The sequence below is a fragment of the Sus scrofa genome, chromosome 1, assembly GCF_000003025.6.
Source record: "Sus scrofa isolate TJ Tabasco breed Duroc chromosome 1, Sscrofa11.1, whole genome shotgun sequence".
In the NCBI taxonomy this organism is placed as follows: Eukaryota; Metazoa; Chordata; class Mammalia; order Artiodactyla; family Suidae; genus Sus; species Sus scrofa.
In genome coordinates this window covers 121,555,454-121,580,521 of record NC_010443.5, presented here as the reverse complement: position 1 = coordinate 121,580,521, position 25,068 = coordinate 121,555,454, and the positions used below count along the sequence as shown (strand labels likewise).

At 41.5% G+C, this 25,068-nt stretch overlaps 1 protein-coding gene across 1 annotated transcript in view; it reads left to right on the top strand.

Moving 5' to 3' along the window:
* SLC27A2 (solute carrier family 27 member 2) overlaps positions 1,528 to 25,068 on the top strand; it is a 48,546-nt gene continuing 25,005 nt past the window's right edge. Inside the window, exons 1-4 of the mRNA NM_001278777.1 lie at positions 1,528 to 2,089; positions 14,981 to 15,190; positions 19,616 to 19,774; positions 22,266 to 22,390. Coding sequence (NP_001265706.1) covers positions 1,612 to 2,089; positions 14,981 to 15,190; positions 19,616 to 19,774; positions 22,266 to 22,390 — 972 coding nt within the window. The 5' untranslated portion in view covers positions 1,528 to 1,611. The remainder of the gene's footprint in view (positions 2,090 to 14,980; positions 15,191 to 19,615; positions 19,775 to 22,265; positions 22,391 to 25,068) is intronic.

Here is a 25,068-nt window from a genome sequence, read left to right as displayed (position 1 = left end):
CAGTAGCTGGAGTCACCATGAAAGGCAAAAAGGAAAGGGTTGCTGGAGCAGGTCCCAGGGATTAAAAGAGGGGGATTTTTTTTTTTAATGGGGGAAGGGAAGATGGGGGGGGGCTACAGAAAAAATAAAAAAAGAACATGAGTAGAAACCTAGAGAATTGGAGAGCAGCACAAGAATGTTACTAAAATAAAGAGTGGACCCTGGGACCAAACAGGTACCAATTCCAAAATCCCATTCATCACTTACTAGCCGTCTTAACTCACCTCTCTAAGCATCCCTTTCCTGTCTATAAAAGCATGAAAGTGCCACTTTTAGATGACTGTGAGGCTCCAAAAATGTCTTATTGGGAAGCCCCTAGAAGAGCTTCTGGAAGCGGTAAGCATTCACTACTTGCAGTTGTCTCATAATGAATAAAATGGGTGGATGCAGGAAGACAGGAGAGGAAGAAAATAAAACGTTACTTTACATAAATCCTGACCTTCCTCAGTAGCAAGCAGCCAAGGTTCACTCTGTATAGAAGCAATACTAAGGGAAATTAAAGGACGACACTCAAAGATATGGCTTCTGAGAAATGCCAGTAACTTTTACTTAATTTCCTGTGTTGTACTATTCTCTCACAGAGCCACTTAGTATATCGAACTGAATTGGCCTGACAGTACTTGAGAATTTTCAGCATACCGGGTAGAGAAGGAATCCCTTCAAGAACAACACTTTATAACAAATCAAAATCTCCCCGAGCTTGATTTCAAGGGGCGAAATGTGGCGCTACCTCACACCTAATCTGGGCTAGCTGGGCGGGGCGGGACATCTCAGATTAGAGCGTCGTTTCCTCAGTACTGCCCAGGAGCTGGGATTAGTTGAAGGGTGATTACCGATGCTTTCGTTCACCATGGAATTCTTTGTCCCAAGAGCCCGCCTGGCAATTAGGTTGGGGTTGGGGGCGGGGGCAGTGGTGGAGGGGGGGTGGCGGAGAGCGAATGTGAGACAAAGAGAGACAAGCAGAATGCCCCTGGGACCTGGAAAGAAAGATGAGATTCTGATTGGGCAGTGGCACCTGGCACCCGATAATAATAGGACTGTCTCCCATTTACAAGGCACTTTACTGACAATAACAGGCATCTTGATAAATCGTTCTATTCGTATAGCAGTAAATAACAATCTCCCTACGCCTGCATTATCTCCCCTAATCTTCTCAACGTCGGCTAAGGAGTCTTACGATCACCATTTTGATAAGGTTACGACGTCGGGGAGCCCAGTCTTGCCCCCAGACCTCCAAACTCTTCCTCCAGAGGTTTCCACGAGCCTCCCAGCCGCTTTCTCCACCGGGGGAGGTCCGCAGGGGCGGGCCAGGCGCTCAGGTGGCTGCACCCCCATAAGGGGGCGGGCTCAGCCGGCCGATCGCGCCCGTAACGCTCAGCAGCCCCAAAGCCACTCCACCTGCCCGAAAGCCCGCAGCGGTGCTGGCAGCCCAGACGCTCCGCAGTCGCCTCCGCCTCGCCACGCGCCCCCGCGCTGCCAGCCAGTAGTCTGCTGTGAGTCCGCCCCGCCGCGGAGCTGCACGCCCGGAGTGCGCCCTCTACCCTGGAGGGGACAGGGGGCCCCGCTGCTGTCATGCTGCCGGTCATCTACGCGGCCCTGGCGGGGGTGCTGCTCCTGCCGCTGCTGGTGAATCTCTGCTGCCCCTACTTCTTCGAGGACTTGAACTACTTCCTGAAGGTGGCCAGGGTGACCCGGCGGATGCGCAGCTACCGGCAGCGCCGGCCAGTGCACACTATCCTCAACGCGTTCCTGGATAGAGCGCGCCAGACCCCGCGCAAGCCTTTCCTGCTCTTCCAGGACGAGACGCTCACCTATGCGCAGGTGGACCGGCGCAGCAACCAAGTGGCGCGAGCTCTGCGCGACCACCTTGGCCTCCGGCAGGGAGACTGCGTGGCGGTCTTCATGGGTAATGAACCCGCTTATGTGTGGCTCTGGCTGGGGCTGGCCAAGCTGGGCTGTGCCATGGCGTGCCTCAACTACAACATCCGCGGGAAGTCCCTGTTGCACTGCTTCCAGTGCTGCGGGGCGAAGGTGCTACTGGCCTCGCCAGGTGAGCCTTGGGGACCGCCTCGCCCTGGCGCTGGGCTCCTCTGAACGTTGACATACCCGCCACCGCGCTGGCATAGGGCTTAGGAGAGGAAGGTTCAAATCAATTCCACCTGGAGGTGAGAGGGAGGGGATGGCAACCCTTCCTCAAAACACTAATTAATGATCCTTAGGACCTTCTGTCGTGGAACCTGACTGTGCCAGACTCTGTGTTAAGCACCATACATAATGTTGTTGTTAATGCTCACAACAGGTAGGGTTGACTATGGGACATTATAAATCAGACAGACCGCAGGGCAGAGAGAAGACTTGGAAGACTTGTGCCCCAGATCACAGAATTGAGAGGAGGGAGTCTATCTACCTTCAGAATCCAGGCTCTCAACCAGTGCCAACAACATCTGCATTAAAATGCACAGGGTTTTGGGTGTAAATTTCAGAGGCTCCAGAGAGACTGTTCTCACCTCTGCTACTATATTGGCTGTGTGATCCTGTGAAATTCACTCCCTCTCTCTGTATCTCGGTATCCTCCTCTAAAATGGTCTTCAAGACTGCTTCCAGCTCTCCAATGCCGTTAGCCTCCCTGGATTCTCACTGAAGAGAGGTGACTCCCCACCCCATCCCCAAGAAGAAGGCTTTGGGCATCTGCCACAGGTGCCCTAGGGAGCCCTCATTACGTCTGTAGTAACAGTGACCTTTAGTTCTGTAATTGCTTCCATGGGTCGAGAACTTAAATGGTCACTTCATGCTCCAGTGCTGACCCTGTCAGGAAGAAACCAAGAACCTGTTGTTACCCATGAAGCTGCTGAGTTTCCCTTCCCACAAAGCTTGTCCCTGCAGTGGAGTAAGGATCAGGGGTTACTTCTCTACCAGTAAGAAGAGGCCTAGCCAGATGTAGGCTAAAAGACATGGAGTACTAGGGATTCAGGAGGCCTCGCCTTTCTGGAATGTCTTTCTGTCCAAAGCCCTAGGCTAGATGCTTGTATTACCCTGAGAACTAACACATCATTACCCGCTGCCATTCAGCTGAGGAAACTGAGGCTTGAAATTCTGAGCTAGGTCCGTCCAGTTTCAAAGTTCATGACTTTCCTTGTATCATGCTACGTTCTTCTGCATGAATGGAAAGTGTTATCGCTGCAAGAAGCTAAGCATCCATCCAGTCTCCCCCTTCATTTCATGGCTGAGGAAACTGAAGCGAGCTAAGGAGTTTGCCTCGTATCACGGAAAGATGAGATGTCTGTTTACTTGTGGGAAACCAGGAAACTCACACACCTGTTTCACAGGGCATGAAATAAATACCCCCCCCCCAAAAAAATGAAGGCTTTGTGTAAAAGTTTAAAAGCAGGGGGACAATTATAAAAGCAGCCAAGTTATCTGAAGGGGGTGGTCCTTTTAAGAAAATTCCCAACGATTTCTCATTGGCCTGAGAAAAGAGATAGCTTCACTATTTAGTAACTGGAAAACTCTCTTAAACCTATTATTTTACCAGTTGATTCAGAGGAAAATTATTAGCACAGCAATCTTTGTACCTCTTCAGGAGGGATTTAAATACTTTTAACCTGCATATTATCCCAGGGCCCCTATGAGGGAGGTCAAGGACTAGGAGCTTTATTGACAAAGAAGCTTGGATTTAAATAACTATAAGAGAGTTTGGTTCTGTAATCAGATCAGAAATACAACCAGGAGTTCCCAGAGTGGCACAGCAGGAATAAATCCAATTAGGAACCATGAGGATGATCCCTGGCCTCACTCAGGGGGTTAAGGATCCGGCATTGCCATGAGCTGTGGGGTAGGTCGCAAATGCGGTTAGGATCCTGTGTTGCTGTGGCCGTAGTAAAGGGCGGCAGCTATACCTCCAATTGGACCCTTAACCTGGGAACCTCCATATGCAGTGGGTGCAGCCCTAAAAAGTAAAAAAATAAGAGAGACAGAGAGAAACAAAGAAAGAAAAAAGAAATACAACCAAATATCTCCTTCCCCACTCAAGCCTCTGCCACTGAGTATTATGCTTTGGTCACCGTACGTGGAGAGTATAATGACATTCAGATCAAAGTTGAACTCTCCATGGACCTGTGGAACTCTGATAGTAAACTGACCTTTGAGAAAGGCCACACTTTTGAAGAACATTGTTTTTCCAAATCACTGAGAGACCATTACATACTATGCAGAATTACACTCTGATCTGAACCGGTTCCTGCAAAGGGGTAACAGAGTCCAAAGTTGCATGCTTGTTAGTAAGTATGCCATGTGTAAATGTGTTGAATGGAGTGATACTTAGAATTCTTCAAAGTTTGTAAGAATCTTAGAGATACCCTAATCCTATAATACTCTAATCAATATACTGTTGATTGCAGTATAACTCCTAGCGTGTTATACTGCAATCAAAAGTTTAGAAGAGTCACTTTAATAAGCATAAGAAACACCTGGGAAGCTTATTTTAAAAAACAGATTCCTAAGCCTCATCTGACCCCCTCCCCAAACACTGATTCAGTAGGACTGAGATGGAGCCCAGGAATGTGTATTTTTAGCAAGCCCCATCCCACCCCTAGATGATTTTGAAGTAAGTCATCTAAGGACCAGGCTTTGAGAAACAGTCAGTCTGAATCCCACTCATTTAATAGTTGAATAAATAAAGGTCTAGAGGGTTGTTATCACTTGCCCAGGGTCAGAACCCAGTTTTTTTCTCACTTCCAGGTCACTTTTTATGGTTCTATTACACCATCTGAACATGGTACCTAAAGGTGAGAAGTTTTAGAAATGTTTGAGGGGTGACAATTCAATGGGGTTTGATTCTTTGAATTTCAGCCTCAGGGCTCGTGAACAAGTAAGAGCTCTTGAGTTCCAACCATCCATCAAATTCCGGAGTGCGTGTAAAAGATGGCACAGTGGCATTTATCAGAAAGACTGATTCACATGTCATGAAGTTGGGGGACTCTTCACAAATTCCTATCAAGAACTTCAGTACCCAATTTTTCCATCAGAATGAACTAATTTTTTTTCCATTTTTTAAAGTTTTATTGAAGTACAGTTGATTTACAATGTTGTGATAATTTCTGCTATATGGCAAAGTAATCCAGCTATACATATATACACAAAGAATTTACTATTCTTAAAGAAAGACAAAGACTCACAAACACATCCCTGAATTAAACAGAAGCACCCATCTCCCAGAGAATATAATTTTCTCTCTGAAGTAGATTTCAGGATCCTTCTCCGTAGAACAGGGATGATACAAGTGATCATCTGGAAAAAAAAAAAATGCTTCAGCAGTTGGAATCTGCATCAATATTGTAGTTGACAGGAACCAAGTTTTTCAAACAACTTCCAAAAGATAGAATATGGGAAAGACAGGAACCCATATTTAATTCCATGCAACAGAGGATATTCTGTAAAAATATCCAAAAGAACCCCCAAAATAGTAAATTTGCTTTGTTTCCATTTATGCTAGCCTAAAGACTGTCACTAAACTAGCTCCCTGCTGAAGATAACCCAAGGTCCTTCATCAGCTCACTGGCCTGGTCTACACTGAGTGGCTCAACATAACTAGGCATGGCTCCCACAGCATCGACAGTATTCTTGTTTAAAACTTTAGTAAAAGGAGTTCCCATCGTGGTTCAGCGGTTAACAAATAGGATTAGCATCCATGAGGACTCAGGTTTGATTCCTGGCCTTGCTCAGTGGGTCTGGCATCGCTGTGGCTGTGGTGTAGGCCAGCGGCTACAGCTCCAATTCGACCCCTAGCCTGGGAACTTCCATAGGCTGCAGAAAAAAAAGAAAAAAGAAAAACTTTAGTAAACCATTAAAGATACTCTATTTCAAGACTGAAACCCAGGGAGATTACAAAATGTTCCCAATAATCTTTGACCTGGTTTTTCAGGGTTGTGAAAAATAAAATTGGACTTTTGGGGTGGGGGGCACACCTACAGCATATGCAAGTCCCCAGGCTAGAGGTCAGATCAGACCTGTAACTGCTGACCTACGCCACAGCCACAGTAACACAGGATTCAAGCTTCATCTGCAACCTACACCACAGCTTGCTGAGCGAGGCCAGGGATCAAACCTGCATCCTCATGGATACTAGTCAGGTTTGTTACTTCTGAGCCACAATGGGACTTCCAAAATTGGACCTCCTTTAAACAACATGATAAGAGAAAATGCTTCCAAAAGCTTTCAAAAACTATGGCATCATGCAAAGTTCTAGAACAGAACTTCAAAATAAAACTAGGGTCAGGACCAAGGAGAACGCTTGTCAAGCAAACTTTTGAGGTCAGACAGAGAAAGCAGATGGTGCAACAATTTGATTTCATATCAAGAAACATTTAGAGTCCCCACAAGGTGTAAGCTAGTTTCCACGGTGGGATAGGGAGAGAGAAGCTGAATTAGTTCAAGGCTCCTACAATCTAATAGGAGAACTAAGCTGCATACAGAAATGATTGTGACACCCAGGAGAACCTTCTAAGTATGCTGGGAGAGCTACAAAGTGCTGTGGAGGGAGAAGAGCAGAAGGTGAAGGCTGCTTGAGGGCATTAACATCAGAGCTGGGCAAGTGCAGTTGGAGAGGGGAATTCTAGGCAAAGGAGTCGAGAGGCAGTTTTCATTAAGTTCCCAACACAGCAAGATATTTCATTAAAGAACTTTACTGTGTAAAGACAACAGCAGACTGGACTTAAATAATAATCATTTTTGGAGTTCCCGCTGTGGCTCAGCGGTTAACAAACCTGACTAGTATCCATGAGGATGAGGGTTCGATCCCTGGCCCTGTTCAGTGAGTTAAAAAGAAAAAAAAAAATCATTTCTTAAGCTGTTTACTGAAGAGACTACTGTAGAGAGAGTAGGGACTCTGAGAACCCAAGGAATGGCCAACAACCGTGGCCTCACTTCCATGCAAGGAGATAATTTTCCAGTGCAAACTTTAGTCAAGGATCAAGGCATATCTCCATTCCTCTCATCTTTTTGGGCTGCCTAAGGAGTAACTAAGAGTTGTTGCTTCAATGCACTTTGTCTCAAAGTCTTGCAGTTCCCCTATATATATCTTTGAATAATGCCCTAGTAATAGCCACCATATAAAGGTCACTCAGTAAATATTTTTTGCATTACTGTTCCATCATTCTAGTTGGTGTAACAGGCTTTCTTCTCTGAAGTTTAAGAACCATTGGGATAGGCATGAAAAATGATGTAAAAAATATCAAATATGTCCTGATTTGAGAAAATCCTTTTAGATCCAATCTCCTCCAGGCCCAGTCTCTCCCTACCTACCTTGTTTGACCTCGCAGTTTACTTCTGGCTGTGGACTGCAAGAGAGAGGGGCTTTCTCTGGCTCATTGCCAGAGGGGGAGCTGGTGATGAGCACAAGATGGACTGGGGAGAGTCTGTGCCTAGGATGGTAGAGGACAGAAACCCAGACACCAAATGAGGAGTGTATTCAGGAGCTAGGATCCCAGCCAAGTAGCCCAAGGTCTGATAGAGAACTAGCCTGAAGACATTCTCTAAAATTTTTCGTCTTGCCCTGATCATAACTAAAGGTTACAAGGGTGGGTAGCTGTACAGCTCCATTCAAAAACAAACTAGCACATTGCTAGCATATTTGAGAATGCTTAACAGTCATTTTCTTTAGAAACAGGAAGGAGTGAAGACGTAAAAACAAAATAAACTCTTAATCAGCTCTTGTTAATGTTATTGGATCAGATTATTCTGTATAATGAGTGGCCAGTGTTTGAAAAGGACCTCCCACAGCCTCTGAGAAACAGGGAAATATGTAATCAGTAGGTAGGTGACTTGGTCGCTCATGAATATCAAACTATGATAATTACGTAAGGCCTGTGTAACCTGGTAACCTCGTGACAAGGAATTACCCTTGATTCCAGTGCTTTTTTTTTTTTTTTTTTTTTTTGGCTGAATCTGCAGCATGCAGAAGTTTCCTGTCCAGGGATCCAACCCATGCCAGAACAGTGGCCTAAGGCACAGCAGTGACCATGCCAGATCCTTAAGCTCTAGGCCACAGGGGAACTCTTCCAGGGTTAGTTAGAAAACAAGATTCTTGAACTGAGCCAGAACTTTAACAAAGAGAAATGAAAAATAATATTAAGAAATTATAAGTATATATGAACAAAAATAAAATTTTTAAATATTTTAAAAAGAAATCATATAATTATATAAATGTGAGTATCTATCTCCCAGTTAAAGATTTACTTACTCCTGGTGGGACTTAACCTTTCTGACCTCAGGGTGATTTGTGTTTTGGGGAGGGATTGGGAGTGGTATGCATGTGCCTGTCTGAAGGGTGTTCTATTACATCGTGTTGATGTACAGACTAGACGCTAGGTTATTAATTACCATAATTCCAAACTATCAGTGATAGAGATGCAAAATCACAGTTACAAATGGTATTTTTAAAACTATTTTCAGACTGTTTTCTCCAAGAGCTGTGTTAGAACCAGTTTATCTCAGTTACCTTTCTGAATGAGGAAAAGATAAGTCTTCAACCCTGATTTAGGCATCCACCACCCATTTCACATCATCCTGAAATTCTGATCAAAACCCATTTCCGGAGCTCCCGTCGTGGCTCAGCGGAAGCAAGTCTGACTAGTATCCATGAAGCCACAGGTTCGATCCCTGGCTTCACTCAGTGGGTTAAGGATCCAGCGTTGCCACGAGCTGTGGTATAGGTCGCAGACGTGGCTCAGATCCTGCACTGCTGTGGCTGTGGCATAGGCTGGCAGCTTTGCTCTGATTTGACCCCTAGCCTGAGAACCTCCACATGTCATGGGTATGGCCCTAAAAAGCAGGAAAAAAAAAAAAGATGAATAAGAGATCATCCACATTACTATTTAAAGGCCGATCCACACGCCTTTCACAAGCACTATGCGCGTCAAGTAGACACTGTCTTCCAAAAAAAAATCAAGGCACTTTACCAAAACTTTAACCTGAATGTCTAGTACAGTTATGTGGAAATACCAGGAGCCCAGTAAAATCCTTTTCATTTTGTCTGTAACCTTCCATATGTAGACTCACTGAGCCTCTGTCCTCATTTGTAGAAACAGGGTTACCATTATCTATACCAAGGTGGTTGTGAAAATTATGTGAAGTGATGTATGCAAAGCTGCTATGCAAATGAAATTTTTAAATCTTTTTATCAGTAAGAATGACAGGTATGGTGGATACTATCATAGGCTGACCAAATCCCCACTCCAGGACTGAGGTACTCATTCCTCAGCTGCTGGGAGTATTGGCAGCTGACAGCTGTCAGCTAAGAGCCTTTCCAGGACTTGCCTTTGGTTGAAGAAAGCCTCTTTGCCCAAGGTTAGGCACGCCCACCTTCAACCTGCACCCAATGACTGGTTGGTGGGCAGGCACAAAAGTAGGGTCCACTTAGCTTCATTGGAAACAAACTGGAGGGCCATCCCAGACCCAGAGTTCCCATAGGATCAGTTGAGGAATTCCCTGTATGACTTCATCACCATGCAATCTCTCTGTTCAGTCTACTTCCCTTACAACCCCACACATGGCATTCTCGAGAGCAACCTCTACACACAGATCTCAGTGTCCCAGAGAGCTCAACCTGCGACAAGTAGAATTATTTAACCTTACATATCCTGGTTTATGGCCACTTTTATCTGAAGTAAGCAGACTTTATAGTAAGAATTATTTTAAAAAATACATGTGTGAAGCAGAGGGGACCCCCACAAATGACTTAAGCCACTGAATATCAAATACGTAGTTAGTGAGTAGCATTCACACTCAGAATTTCCCTTCAAATTTCAGTAGATAGATAGATAGACAGATAGATATGATCGGCATCTTTATTTATACATATATTATGTACATATATATATATTATGTATAAATATCAGCATCTTTAGTTTAAGGGAAGAGAGGCTGCTACCATAGGACATATGAAGTGTGCCCTGATACAAGTGGCAAGCCACTGGAACCTCAAGTCAATGTCCAAATGCAAATTCTACACCAACAGTCCAGAGACCATGTAGGTACACTGTGTTGGGCAGAGGCAGTGCCTTCCATCATATGAGATGACTGCCAAGAAAGGTCAGGGATCATAAACCAAAAGCCACGTGGCAACATGAGGGAAGCAGAAGACACAATTTGCCAAAATGCTTGAACTATGAACAAGCATACCTTCTCAATTCCATTTCCTTTTACTTTCATTATCATGCTTATTAATTTTAGATGTATCACTAATGCCTGAGTACATTTTCTTTTAAAAAAATTACAAAAGATAAAAAAAATTACAGAAAGAATTAAAGTTCCCTTTGACCTATAATTTTCTCTCCTCAAGACTGTTGCCAAATCCTGTCTATTCTACCTCCCAAGCATTTGTTTTTATTTTTATTTATTTATTATTTATTTATTATTATTATTATTTTTTAATCTTTTGCCTTTGTCTTCTGTCTTTTTAGGGCCGAACCCATGGCATATGGAGGTTCCCAGGCTAGGGGTCTAATCAGAGCTGCAGCTGCTGGCCTACACCACAGCAACACTGGATCCTTAACCCACTGAGCGAGGCCAAGGATCAAACCCGCAACCTCTCGGTTCCTAGTCAGATTCATTTCCACTACGCCACAACAGGAACTCCCCCAAGTATTTCTTAAATGCATCTACTTCTGTCTACCATCTGCTGCTACCTTAATGCAAACAAGCTTGATCTACCAAATGGACTCCCTGCCTCTGGTCTTGGGTAACCCATTTACCCAACTTAAGCCAGGGTCCCTACTTACACCACAGCCTCTTCTCCCATCCTTCTTCCCCACCCCACTCTACACTCGTCAAGTTTAGCCTCTATGAGTGACTTCGACACCATGCTGTTGGCCTCTGACTCTTTGCATAAGCTGTTCACACTGCTACAAACAGGCTCAGTCAATCTCACCTGACCTTCAGCTTGCCAACTCCTGCACGTCTTTCAAGGCTCAGTTTAGAAAACACTTCCTCTGAGTTGTCTTCTTGCTCCTCCCCTGTTTCTCCAAAACATCACCTCCTTGCGCTCTTGTGATACCTATGATACCTTATTTTAAGGGATTATTTCTTTGTTTCCTCCGCAATTAGATCTGGGCTCTATGAAAACAGGGACTTACAACCAATGGTTTGCTCACTGTTGTATTCAGTGCTTAGAACCATGCCTGACACACAGGGAACACAGAGAGAGAGAGAGGAGGGAGTAAGAACGAATCTGGGTAACGTTTAACTATATAACCTCAGTCTCAGGTGGTAGGGACAGAAGGAGAGAGATTTCTTAATTTTTTAAGCAGCAATAGTAGTTTTGCTTCATTTTTAATTTACTTTCTTGGGGCCTTCTGTGCAAGGCATACCTCTATCACAGAAATGATTTGATTTTGCATTTTATTTTATTAGAGATTTGCAATATCCAAATCTTTTAAAATCAATAGCTTTAGAAGTTCCCTGGTGGCCTAGCGGATTGGTGACCCAGCATTGTTGCTGCTGTGGCTCAGGTTACTGTTACAGCACAGGTTCAATCCCTGGTCCTGGAACATTTGCATGCTGTGGGCGCAGCCAAAAAAATAAAATCAAACAAACAGCTTTAGCTTATTTCTTTGTCTCTTCCACATTGACAAATATTTTGTGCAGATTATTTCAATTATAAACATTTGTTGAGCATTTACATAGTGGTGAGGGTGGGAAGGGTGCCAAGATATTAATTTATAATCCCTTAATCATTAAGTGTTCACTGTATAATAGAGGAGAAAAATAAGTAAATCATGTCACACCACATACTGTATACCCTGATAGATGCATATGCAAGCTTCCAGGGGAAGGTCACAGCGAGAAGTGTCTTGAAGGATGAGCAGGAGTTTTCCCAGTGGCTGGAGGTGGAAGGGCATTCCAGGCAGAGGAAACCAACTGGACAAAAGTAGTAAGATGTGAGAAGTATGGATATGTTCACGTCACCGTAGATCAGTGCTGTTAGAGGAAAGGGGACAAGAGGTGGAGAATAGGCGACGACATCAGAAAAGTCAGCAGAGGTAGACTGTGAATAACCTCAGGACCTCACACACCGCATAAGGAGAATGGATCCTATCACAGTGGGTGAGCAGCCATTGATGGGTTTTAAACAGTTTGGCTGATAAATTGGAAGCAGGGAGAGGTTAGAGGCAAGATCTTGGTCAGGAGGCTACTGTGATGGTCTAGACAGGAAATGATGAGGACCTGAGCCAAGGCCCGGGCAAGGGACAGGACGGTGTTTTTACAATAGTGATATTTTTTGATGATATTCCTGCAATGCTAAAGAACTAGAGAGCAACCAGTCAAAATAGAAAAATGGAGGAGACCAAAAAAGAGAGAGAGAGAGAAGCTGATCTCATGGAGATTGAAAAAGAATTGAAGCAAACAGGACATTAAGGAATAACAGCCCAGAGAAACTCCAGGAAAAAACAGTCCAAGGAAGGAAAGGTGATCATAGTGTGTTATTTGGCTCTACAGTCATATTTCCAAATAATTCCATTGTCATAATCTTATGAATCCTTATTATTGGTTCTAGAGCTTCTAGAGCCAACACACAGACAAAGCTAGAAAGACGAAATTATAGCCTCAGAATAGATGTAAATACCATTAACCCAGATGATATAAAGTGAATATAATAACTGTTGAAAGTGGACAGGAGTAAAATGGGGAAAGGGATCAAACTGATATGTCCAGAGGTAACAGGAAAAGCTATCATTTGGTGATGGAGAAGCAATTGCTAGAAGAAAGAGCTAAAAATAATTGGAAGTCACTGCCTCTAGGCAGCAGGTTTAATTGTGATGTAAGGGTCTGTTCCCAGGCTAAGGGTCATATTGGAGCTGTAGCCACTGGCCTATGCCACAGCTCACAGCAACACTGGATCCTTAACCCATGAGCAAGACCAGGGATCCTAGTCGGGTTCATTAATCACTGAGCCACAAAGGGAACTCTGTGTTGATTTTCATTGTAAGCTCTTTTGTACAATTTGATTTCTGCTTATCAGGTGCATGAATGCTTTGGTTTAAAAGTTTTAAAACTTTTTGGAGTTCCCGTCGTGGCTCAATGGTTGGCAAATCCGACTAGGAACCATGAGGTTGAGGGTTCGATCCCTGGCCTCGCTCAGTAGGTTAAGGATCTGGCATTGCTGTGAGCTGTGGTGTAGGTTGCAGACGTGGTTCGGATCCCTCGTTGCTGTGGCTCTGGTATAGGCCAGTGGCTACAGCTCTGATTAGACCCTTAGCCTGGGAATCTCCATATGCCACAGGAGCGGCCCTAGAAAAGATAATAAATAAATAAATAAATAAATAAAGTTTTAAAACTTTTTAATGCATCTATTCAGATAATTCCTCTTGTCTTGATGGAGACATCATCCATAAACATCGGAAAAACAAAGTATATAAGATGAATCAGGAATAGCCTCCCTAAGGTAATTCCCTGGGATATTGAGTCACCTCTTATTAAGAACAAGGCTATTTGCTTCAGTTATCACAATTCAAGACAGGTGAAGCCTAAGACCATCTCTTCTTATGGATTAAGGACACAAAAAGCCAAGTAGCACAACTGAAACATGCTTAGTATATCAAATCAATGCCTTTAATTTTTTTTTACCTTGACCCACTGTAAAAACTACATTTGTGTGTGACTCAGCCCTTGCACACCCACAAAACTGAAACAAAGCTTTTAAAAAAAAAAAACAGTGCTTACATCTTCCTATGTGTGATATGTTCTAAAAAATCCTATTTCATTTTATTTTTTGGAATAACAGCCACTTTAAATGACTCTAACAATCCTCTACACTCTTGTAACCCATAGTTTGAAAAACAAACTAGTTGGTCCTTTTTTTCCTAGGCCAGGGAATGTGCTTATGAAATCTGGAGCTTATTTCTCAGATCAGCTGAACCTTCCTAGTGGAACTACTTGTTACTGATATGTTAAAAAGAAAAAGAAAGACAAATACCATATAATATCACTTATAACTGGAATCTAATATACAACGCAAATGAACATTTCCACAGAAAAGAAAATCATAGACTTGGAGAATAGACGTGTGGCTGCCCAGGGTGGGTGGGGGGGCAGGGAGTGGGAGGGATCAGGAGCTTGGGGTTAACAGATGCAAACTATTGCTCTTGGAATGGATTTACAATGAGATCCTACTGTGTAACATTGAGAAAAATGTCTAGACACTTACATCGCAACACAACAATGGGAGGAAAAAGTATATATACATGTATGTGTAACTTGGTCCCCATGGTGTACAGTGGGAAAAAAATAAAAATAAAAATAAATTTAAAAAATTAAAAAAAGAAATGTTATATCATGTTGACTTCTATCATCTTTATTAGCATGGCTCCCTCCTTTTCATTTCTCTTCCTTAAAATTTTCTCTTTTTTTCATCACTGGTCCTGTGGAACACATATTAGAAATAACTAAATTCATTTCTGGAGTATTTTGAGATATGTATTTCAGATATGCATATAAGTCATTTCATATATGCATTTATATAATCTTGGGTTTTATTCATTTGTCCATTTGTTTGCACTTGCCATATAAAGTACATATTTCAACCAACCATCTGGCGCTTATGAAACCATCAAAACCCAACTTTCCCTTTAATATTGGGATCTTATGATATTTTCAGATGTGGTAAATTCCATCTTAAAAATGCATAACTAGGAGTTCCCCGGTGGCTCTGCAGATTAAGGATCTAGCATTGTCACTGCTGTGGTTCAGGTTGTTGTTATGGTGTGGGTTCAATCTCTGGCCTGGGAATTTCTGCATGCCACAGGCGTGGCCAAAAAAAAAAGGTATAACTATAAGCATCACTATGTATACATGTTTTAGCAAAGAGTTTAATGAAAACAAAATCACTAATACAATTTGAATGGACTAATTTAGTTTGCTTGGATTTTTTTTTTATTATTAAATTAAGATCTACAAGCAGCTATTGAAGAGGTGCTACCAAGCCTGAAAAAAGATGATGTGGCCATCTATTACATGAGCAGAAGTTCTAACACGGATGGGGTCGACTCTTTCCTAGACAAAGTGGATGAAGTGTCAACTGAACCAATTCCAGAGTCCTGGAGGTCGGAAGTTAACTTTTCCACTCCTGCCCTATACATTTATACTTCTGGAACCACAGGTAAAAAATAAAGGGGATTCTCAAAGAAACGGACGTCTCCTGAAGGAGTTAAGTGTTGAGTTAGATTTGCAAATGCTCTCTTTCTTTGGCAAAACTTATCAGATAACTAATACTTCAGGGGATTTAGCTCTTTGCCTGTGGGAACTGATCTTATTTCATAGCATATGAAACCATTGGAGTTTTTTCTAAGCTACGCATATTTCCCCCAGTTGGTGTATAGAACAGATAAAGAGGTTAACCAAGAACTACAAAAATATTTATGATGATGGATAAGATTTGGTACTGAATAGGTTTTTGGACTTTTTTTTAATGATTCCTGCATTCTGATTATATGATGACTAGAGTCCATATATAATATATAACCAATCGTAGATTGGCCACCAAAGAAGACTGCAGGACAATAATGGGGTTATGTTTATACAAACATTTTGACCGCTATCTTCCCATGCAACATTGACTTGGAGCTATCTGGTACGGTGGGTGTAGGATGGCCCTTAGATCAGAGTCTAAAATAGTGTATTTCATCAAATCCAGGATGCCATCCACTGTAACCTGCACCATTATTGTATAAGCCACTTAGAGAAAACAGTACCAATTGTTAATGTTATTGGAATACTGCTATGTGGAGCAGGCAATATTAAAGATAAGCTGTATAGGTGCTCTTCTGGGAGCTTTAGGACATTTGTTCATACAATTCTCCCACAACCCTTAAGATGGGTACTATTCTTATTCCTATCTTACAGATTCAGAAACTGATGCTCAGAGGTTAAGAACTTCCCAAGATGGAAAACAGAAGTGTCAGGATTCACCTTGTTAGGCTGACTCCACAACTCATACAACTGACTTCTCTGCCAGAATGCCTCCTAGCTCATCCATTGAACAGATATTTGGTATCTGCCTACTCTAGGCCAGGAGAAATGCTACCAAAAATGCAATAATATGAAGCCTGAGGGGTATATTTAATAGGAACATAGGAAATAGTCTTCACATCCTAATTATTAATATTGGGAAGTTTAATATGTGAATCAGTTATCTCTTTCTGTTAATACTTTAAGCAGGTAATATAAGCATGGATTCTCCTTGTAAAAGAACCAAACATCACAGATAAGGCAAAGAGTTCCTTTGAGCCTTTTATCTCAATATCATCCTATAGGTACCCACCCTCTCCTTCACTTTCATTGGCCCTCAGCACCCATCTGATCTCCCAGTCTCTGGACCTGAGTTAATTTGAATGTTGGCTTCCTTTCAGATGGTCACTTTTGCTAAATATTTTCTTTAAGAAAATAAGGAAGGGAGGCTAGGGTGATATATTAAAGCTGATTCCCAGAGCATAATGTCTATAATTGTTTTATTTGTCAAAAGTTATATATTGCCATGACAACATAATGGTTGGATGACATAGTTAACCAAATGCTTCCACTACATCCAGAAACCACCTTAATATATGGAACTTTTACCCTCATTTCCTAATAGAATGGTAAAACTAAACTGTAAACTTTGATTTAGGAAATAATTGAGATAAAACAGTATGGGGCGTTCCTATTGTGGTGTAGCAGTTTTAAGAACCCAACATAGTGTCCATAAGGATGCAGGTTTGATCCCTGACCTCGCTCAGTGGGTTAAGGATCTGGCATCACCATAAGCTGTGGCATAGGTCACAGATGCAGCTCAGATCTGGCGTTGCTGTGGCTGTGGCATAGGCTGGAAGCTGCAGCTCCAATTCGACCCCTAGCCTGGGAACTTCCATATGCCACAGGTATAGCCCTTAAAAAAAGAAGTCAGGGGAAAAGAAAACAAGCACTCTTTAATTTAATCCTGTAATTTAGAATTTAGTTTTAACTGGAATATAATTGGGTTGATGATTATTTTATTCTTATCTCTGAACAAAATATTTGCTGAGTTACTCTTATAAACATTAACTAAAAGAATTCATTTAAGCAATCAGAGAACAAAGTGTTTTCCCTGTTCCTCAAAGGCAATCATTAGCACAAAATTATACAATAGTTACCAAATAGTCTTCTTTCTTCATTAATATGAAAATTTAAATTAGGGAAGTACCTCAAAGCAGCAAAAATGTGCATTTCTTTTTTTTAAGTATAACTCAGAGCTTTTACTATCTGGATGATTTTTTTTCCAAAATGAATGCAATTTATTTTTTGAAGCTTTCTTCTATTTCTTAATATTGGTATAGAATGGGCATTACTACTAACAGCATCAAAGACCATGAATTTTGAATTGCGTTTTTGATGATAGTTGTTTTCCAGCTATATCACTTTGCTTTATAGCAAATTGCTGTTATTTGGGCATTCCTGGCTAAGGTATCATCAAGTCGAGAAGGATGTGAGTCTACAGAGAACTACCTTCCTCTTCACAAAGCCAATTTACCCGCTGAGGTCTTAAACTCTAGCCCCAGCCCCTTAGTGATGACTTCATGCCCTCCCCAACTATCCTGGCTTCCATGGGAAACACTAAAAGCATGCTCTTTGAATAGAGTCTTACAAAAAGCTTACATAAATTATAGATAAGAGAATGTAGGCGTTCCCGTCGTGGCACAACGGAAACGAATCCTACTAGGAACCATGAGGTGGTGGGGTCAATCCCTGGCCTTGCTCAGTGGATTAATGATCCGGCATTGCCGTGAGCTGTGGTCTAGGTCACAGACATGGCTTGGATCCCGCGTTGCTGTGGCTGTGGCTGTGGTGTACGCCAAAGGCTACAGCTCTGATTGGACCCCTAGCCTGGGAACCACCATATACTGTGGGTGCGACCCTGAAAAGACAGACAGGAAGGAAGGAAGGAAAGAAGGAAGGAAGGAAGGAAGGAAGGAAGGAAGGAAGGAAGGAAGGAAGGAAGGAGGGAAGGAAAAGAAAATGTAAATGTACTTAGTGCACTAAAACTGCACTGAAATACCACTTTTCACCTTTCAGATTGGCAAAATCCCAGCATTTTAAAGCATACCTTGGCAAGGCTGTGAGGAAATAGGTATACTTGTGTATTGCTGATGGGAAAACAAATAAGGACAGCCCTTAAAACTGGAATGTGACAGTGTCTATCAAAATTACAAAGACCTATCTTTTGACCCAGCAGTCTCACATCAGCAAATTTATCCTACAGATGGAGCATCATTTATAGTGTAAAGTGCCATGTGGACCAGATTATTCACTGCAGCATTATTTGAAATAGCAAAGTAGTGTAAATATATAGAGAACTATATTCAATTCCCTATGATAAACCATAATGGAAAATAATATTTTTAAAATAGTGTATATAGATGTGTGTATATATATATATATACATATATAACTGAATTGCTATGCTATACAGCAGAAATTAACACATTTTAAATCAACTGTACTTCAAATAAAAATAAATGTTTTAAATAAAAATAAATGTTTAATAATGTACATAAATTAGAATACACACACAAAGGACCTAATGCAACTAAGTGAAAGAATGAATGAAAACATTTGAGAAATTTCTATACACAAATATGGGCAGAACTCCAAAATGCATTTTTAAGTCATGGGGGAATGCAGAAAAGTGTGCTTTCTTTAAGTGGGGGAAAGGGCAAGAACATATGAGCAAACAAACTTGTATTTGTATAAAGAAACTCTAGAAGAGTACATAAGAAATTCATAATAGTGATTACAAAGGAAGGAGATAGGATGGAGAGGCTATTTAATCACTCTTTATCTCAGCCTCTCATCTGTGAATTAGAGAATACAATCCTACTTATCTCATTGATTACTGGAAATAAATGAAATATTGAAAACTTTGCACAATGTGAGGGTTGGGTATACCGACCTTGTGCACAGTTGAAGATCCATGAGTAACTTATAGAGGGCCCTCCATATAGGCAGTTTCTGTATGTCTATGATTTCGCATCCATGGAGTTAACCAACCATGAATGTGTTTACTATTGAAAAAATCGTCATGTAAGTGGGTCCAAGCAGATCAAATCCCCATGATCCAAGGGTCAACTATACCCTACAAGGTGGTATGCCCAGAGCAGAAATTCAATAGCCATTAATTCCTTTTTCCTCAACATACCTCTATTGTAACCATCTAACTCAGAGGTTAGCAAACTATGGCCTGTGAGTCACAAACAGCCCCCACTTGTTTTTGTAAATAAAGTTTTATGGGAACAAAGCCAAATTCTTGTCGTGTCTGGCTGCTTTCAGCAAAATAGCAGTGTTGAGTAGTTGGAATAGAGACTTATGAACCTACAAACTCTAAAACATTTACCATCTGACCATTTACAGAAAAAACTTGCCAACTCCTGGTCTAACTGATCATGGCCTTCTCCTATGCAATTTTCTAACCACCAGATGGTGAATTATCCTTAGCCACATCTCTCTTCCAGACCATGTGTCTGTGAATGACCACTCTTGGTTCACACATGTCTTCTCTTCTGTGTTTACAAAGGTCTCCCGAAAGCTGCAATGATCAATCATCTTCGCATATGGTATGGAACCGGCCTTGCTATTGCCAGCGGGGTTAAGGAGGATGATGTCCTCTATACCACCCTACCCTTGTACCACAGTGCTGCGTTGATGGTTGGCTTACATGGATGTATCGTGAGTGGTAAGCTTTTCTCTCAACAAGGTGTTGGAGCCCAGGACCCATTCACATGTGCTCATAAGGAAAAGTAATACAAAATGTACTATATTCCTGTGTGCCAGGAATGGTATTTCATTCCCTTAATAATGAGGCTGTTTGGTTCATACATAGCAAGCAAGTATCTAAAAAAAAATTTATGTTTTTTCATGACTGCTTGTCTAGTAATATAATGCTAAAGTTGTTCAGAATATCAAAGAGGAAACTTCTTTAAAATATTTTAGATCTTTATCCAGGTTAAGAGAGTTTATCCTTAGATTCCATAAATAATTCTCCTATGTCATTTCTATCTTCAGAAATCTGCATGTTGATCTCCATTAGCATCTGATCTAAACTCTCCTTCGTTGTCCCATTCTACTTAATTCTTCCCTCCTCCTATAGGTACTCAGCTCTGGTCAAAACACCTGGCCTTCCATCTCTTCTCATTTCTTCTGAAACTTTAACCATTTAAATTAGAATTGCAGGAGTTCCCATCATGGCTCAGCAGAAACAAATCTGACTAGTATCCATGAGGAAGGGGGTTTGATCCCTGGACCTTGCTCAGTAGGTTAAGGATCCAGCATTGCCATGAGCTATGTTGTAGGTCGCAGACATGGCTCGGCTCCTGGGTTGCTGTGGCTGTGGCGTAGGCTGGTGGCTACAGCTCCAATTCGACCCCTAGCCTGGGAATCTCCATGTGCCTTGGGTTTGGCCCTAAAAAGACAAAAATATAAATAAATAAATAAATAAATAAATAAATAAATAAATGCATCCTTTTTCCCATCAGGAGGATTTCTGCCTCTTGTATACATTAAGGCTCAGTCTGCTAACCACCTCTTCCAGGAAGCCACCTCTAACTGTCCAACTAAGCTAAAAAACTTAATTTTTTCTCCCATGGAGCATTTCATTTTAAATAAATACATATGTATATATAGTAAGATATGTGCCTATACATGTACATATATACATATATATGATTGTCCAAGCCTCTGCTCCTTTCTCTCATCAACTTACTGATCAGCTATAAAACAGTGAAGCAACAATGCCAGCCTCCAAATCAGCAAGGAATGCTTGGACTTGACCCTTCAAGAACAAGGTGACACTGAAGCTCCCATAGGGAAAAATGAATCACTCATTCATTTGTTTAAGCACTATAGTTACACACTAAAAAAAGAAAATATGGTATTTTTAAATTTTTCTCCTAAAACACTAGACTTTTATATACTTAGAAATAGAAATAAACTAATAACATTAAAAATATTTGTGACTTTTTAAATTTCACTGTACTATATTCCATGCCTATAGATAGGTTGGAAATGATATATTATTTTTACACATTGTGTTAGTTTCCTATTGCTACTGTAACAACTTACCACAAACCTCATGGATTAAAACAGCACAGGTATATTCTCTTACTGTTTTGAAAGTCTAAAGTCCTAAAATCAAGATGTCAGTAGGGCTTCATTTCTTCTGGAAGCTCTAGGGAAGAATCTATTTTCTTGCCTTTTCTAACTTCTGGAGGCTGCCTCCATTCCTTGGTTTGTGGCCCCTTCTTTTGTCTTCACATCATTCCAACCTTTTGTTTCTGTCATTCTTCCTCCTTCTGCCCTTGACCTTCTTGCCTTCCTCTTATAAGGACCCTTGTGATTACCTTGTGCTCTCCCAGGTAATCCAGGATAATCTTCCCACTTCAAGATCTTTAACTTCATGACATCCACATAGTCCCTTTTTGTCGTGTAAAGTAGCATGTTCACAGGTTCTAGGGATTCAGATATGGACCTCTTGGAGAACCATATTCAGTCTACCTCATCTGTTAAAGAACATCTCCTACTTGCTCAAGACCATTGCCCTCTATCGCCTACAAAATTAAGTCTGGCTGTTCCACCTAGCACTTACAAACTCTCCAGGATTGCACCCATAGCATTTTCTCCAGGTTCATCTCCTTGACCTACCCACCCTTCACCAATCTAGTCATGAGCCACCTGAGCTGAGTCTTGGCCATCCCCCAACCTTCTGGACTGTGGTGTCTTTATGTTCATGCTTTTTCCTCTTCCAGGAATTCTCTCATCTTTCTCCATATTCATTTCTCAAGATCTAATTCAAATCCTACCTCTTTAAAAATATGCCTTTCTCAACCCTTGCCCCCAAGAAGAATTAATCTACACACACACACACACACACACACACACATACACATATACACACTCTCAGGGCCTTATTGAACCTCTTGTTTATTGCACACTGACTTTTATTTGAAAAATTTGTGTCTTCTCTCCCACTAGATTGAAAGCTCCTATGGGACAAAACCATGCCTTACTCATATTTTTTTTTTCTGCATTGAATATAAGCAGTACCTAGTACTTGTTTATGAATATAATTCATATTTAAATTTCTACAGTTCAAAAATGACAAATATAATTAGGGACGGGGTTTTTTGGGCAGCATTTCTTTCTTAGTATTTTCTATGCCTTCTCTGTAGGTGCTACTTTGGTTTTACGGACCAAATTTTCAGCCAGCCACTTTTGGGATGACTGCAGAAAATATAAGGTCACTGTCATTCAGTATATCGGAGAACTGCTTCGGTATTTATGCAACTCTCCCCAGGTAATGCTCCCCGTGTTTCACTACCTTTTAAAAATGTGTGAGATGGGTATTCAAGTCACTTTGAGTCATGCTATGTTTCAGCTGCTTCGGATCTATTAGTTTTTAGTTTACACTACAGTTGTTTTTCATGATAAAGTGCTTGGCACCACACCTATCAAAGAGGATTTACTAGATGGCAGCTGCTGTTAGTAACATAATTATTCCCCACCTTTGTACCTGTTTTCACATCTTACCTAGCATGTCCTCTGCTTGCTTCTCTACCTGTTTAAAGCCTACTCACTGTCGAAACCCAGTTCAAGTGATACCTCATATGTTAAACCTATTTGGGTCACCCCAACAAAAGTCATTGCTCCCTTCCCCTACATCATTTAATATCTCCTCCCTTGTGGCCCTTGTCTCACTGCATGTATTTGTCCTCATGCTTCCTTTCCTTCCTAGACTGTAAAATCATTGATGGCAAGCACCACATCTTGTCTCCTTGCCCTCTCTATACCATAAGCATGCAGGATACTTTTACTTAATGGTGATTAGCGAATAAACCCCCATGTGACTTTGAAACCATCTGACAAAAATCTGTTGCCAAGCTTAGAATAGATGCCTCAATGTAAGCAACTCTAAGGGCCTTGGATCTACCCTATCTGTGGCTAAATGGAGATCTTGATGGGGTTTTTTGAGAGAGCTACTTCTGCTCAGTCCCTCAGCTGTCATCAGAGATGGCAGCCTGACTGGGGACCAGATCAGTGTTTCTCAGCAGTGGCACTGCTGCTTTTTTGGGCCCATTCAATCTTTGCTGTATGGACTTATCTCATGCACTGTAAGATGTTCAGGAGCAACTTTGGCCTTTACCCAGAACATGCCATTATTACCCTTAAGTCGTGATAATCAAAATATCTTCAGGAGTTCCCATCGTGGCTCAGAGGAAATGACGCTGACTAGCATCCATGAGGACACAGGTTTGATCCCTGGCCTCGCTCAGTGGGTTAAGAATCCGGAATTGCCATGAGCTGTAGGGTAGGTCGCAGACTTGACTTGGATCCCATATTGGTATGTCTGTGGCGTAGGCTGGCAGCTGAAGCTCTGATTCCACCCCTAACCTGGAACTTCCAAATGCTGTGGACGTGGCCCTAAAAAAGAAAAAAAAGAAAGAAAATCACAATAAAATGAAGTGTGCCTGTAACAGCTGCATTTCAACATAAAGAAGTATAAGATGCTCTTGCCTCACTTTGTTCAGTCTCTGCCCACATGTCACCTCATCAGAGAGGCCCCTCCTACTAATTCTCAAACATACTGACCTACCCCCTACCATTCATCTCATGGGTTACTGCTCTTTGTGGCACTGTCACTCCTGACACAGTGCAGGTTTATATGACTGTTTTCTGCCTCCTCCAATTAAATGAAAGCTCCATGCACTACGGGCATTGTTGATTACCAGCTCCCCAGCACCAAGATCTGTATTTGGCACATCGTAGGCATCAACAAATTTTTCTGAATGAACCTCTAAATTCTTGCCCCTGAAATGTGTATAATTGATGGAGGGAAGTAGTGTGTTCCCCCAAAATGTTTGGACTTAACACAGATTGTTCTGATTTGGGGGCACTGATTCAGCAGACTCATTAGGGTCATAATTAGCTATAAACTAGGTGAGGATGTTTTCCATAGCAATTTCTGTTAAAGTCATTATTGAATTTTTTTTCACATTAGTATTCTATCTGGTCCTCCAGATTGCATGCCTCTCTATTAAAACCCAGAAATCCATATAGGGCCCTTGTGTTTGGCTTTTTTCTCTGCCTTCAAGGCACCCCCCCCCTTATCACTTAGAGGTCTCCTGGGGGAGGGCATGTTATTTCTATTAGTTCTGACAGGAGCCACCCTTGAACTTGAGAAAAAAATAAACATGTTTGTGTAATAATTCTTTCGGGCTCACACAAACTCACACATACACACTCTTCCACCTTTCCTTTGTGTTAATGTTTCTCAGATGCTGGAAAACAAAGTCAGTTTGATTGGAGTTTTATATTTTCAAAATATATTATAATTGGGTGTATAGTTCATGGATGACCTCTAATCTAGAAGTAGATTTGGAGCTTCTATTGGCCCTTGCTTCACCCTGCCCCTGGGTTCTGTTTTCTGGAAAATTGTAAGAAATGCTCAAAGTCACCTCAAAAAACCTTCAGTTAAAGATTTTTTTTAATGATATGATCTCATATATAGGAAACCCTAAAGACAAAAAATTTGTTAAAACTAATAAATAGGAGTTCCTGTCGTGGCTTAGCAGTTAACAAGCCTGACTGGCATCCATGAGGACGCAAGTTCTATCCCTGGCCTCGCTCAGTGGGTTAAGGATCTGGCGTTGCCATGAGCTGTGGTGTAGGTCACAGATCCGGCTCAGATCCCAAGTTGCTGTGGCCCTGGCATAGGTTGGCAGCTACAGCTCCAACTGGACCCCTAGCCTGGGAACCTCCATATGCTGTCGGTGTGGCCCTAAAAAAAAAAAAAAAAAAATGCAGAAAGACAAAAAAATAAAATAAATAAAAACAAATGAATTGAGCAAAGTGTTACAATATAAAGTTAATACTCAAAAATCAGTTGCATTTCTATACACTAACAATGAACAATCTGAAAAGGAAATTGCAAAAAAGTCTATTTACAATAGCATCAAGAAAAATAAAACATTTAGG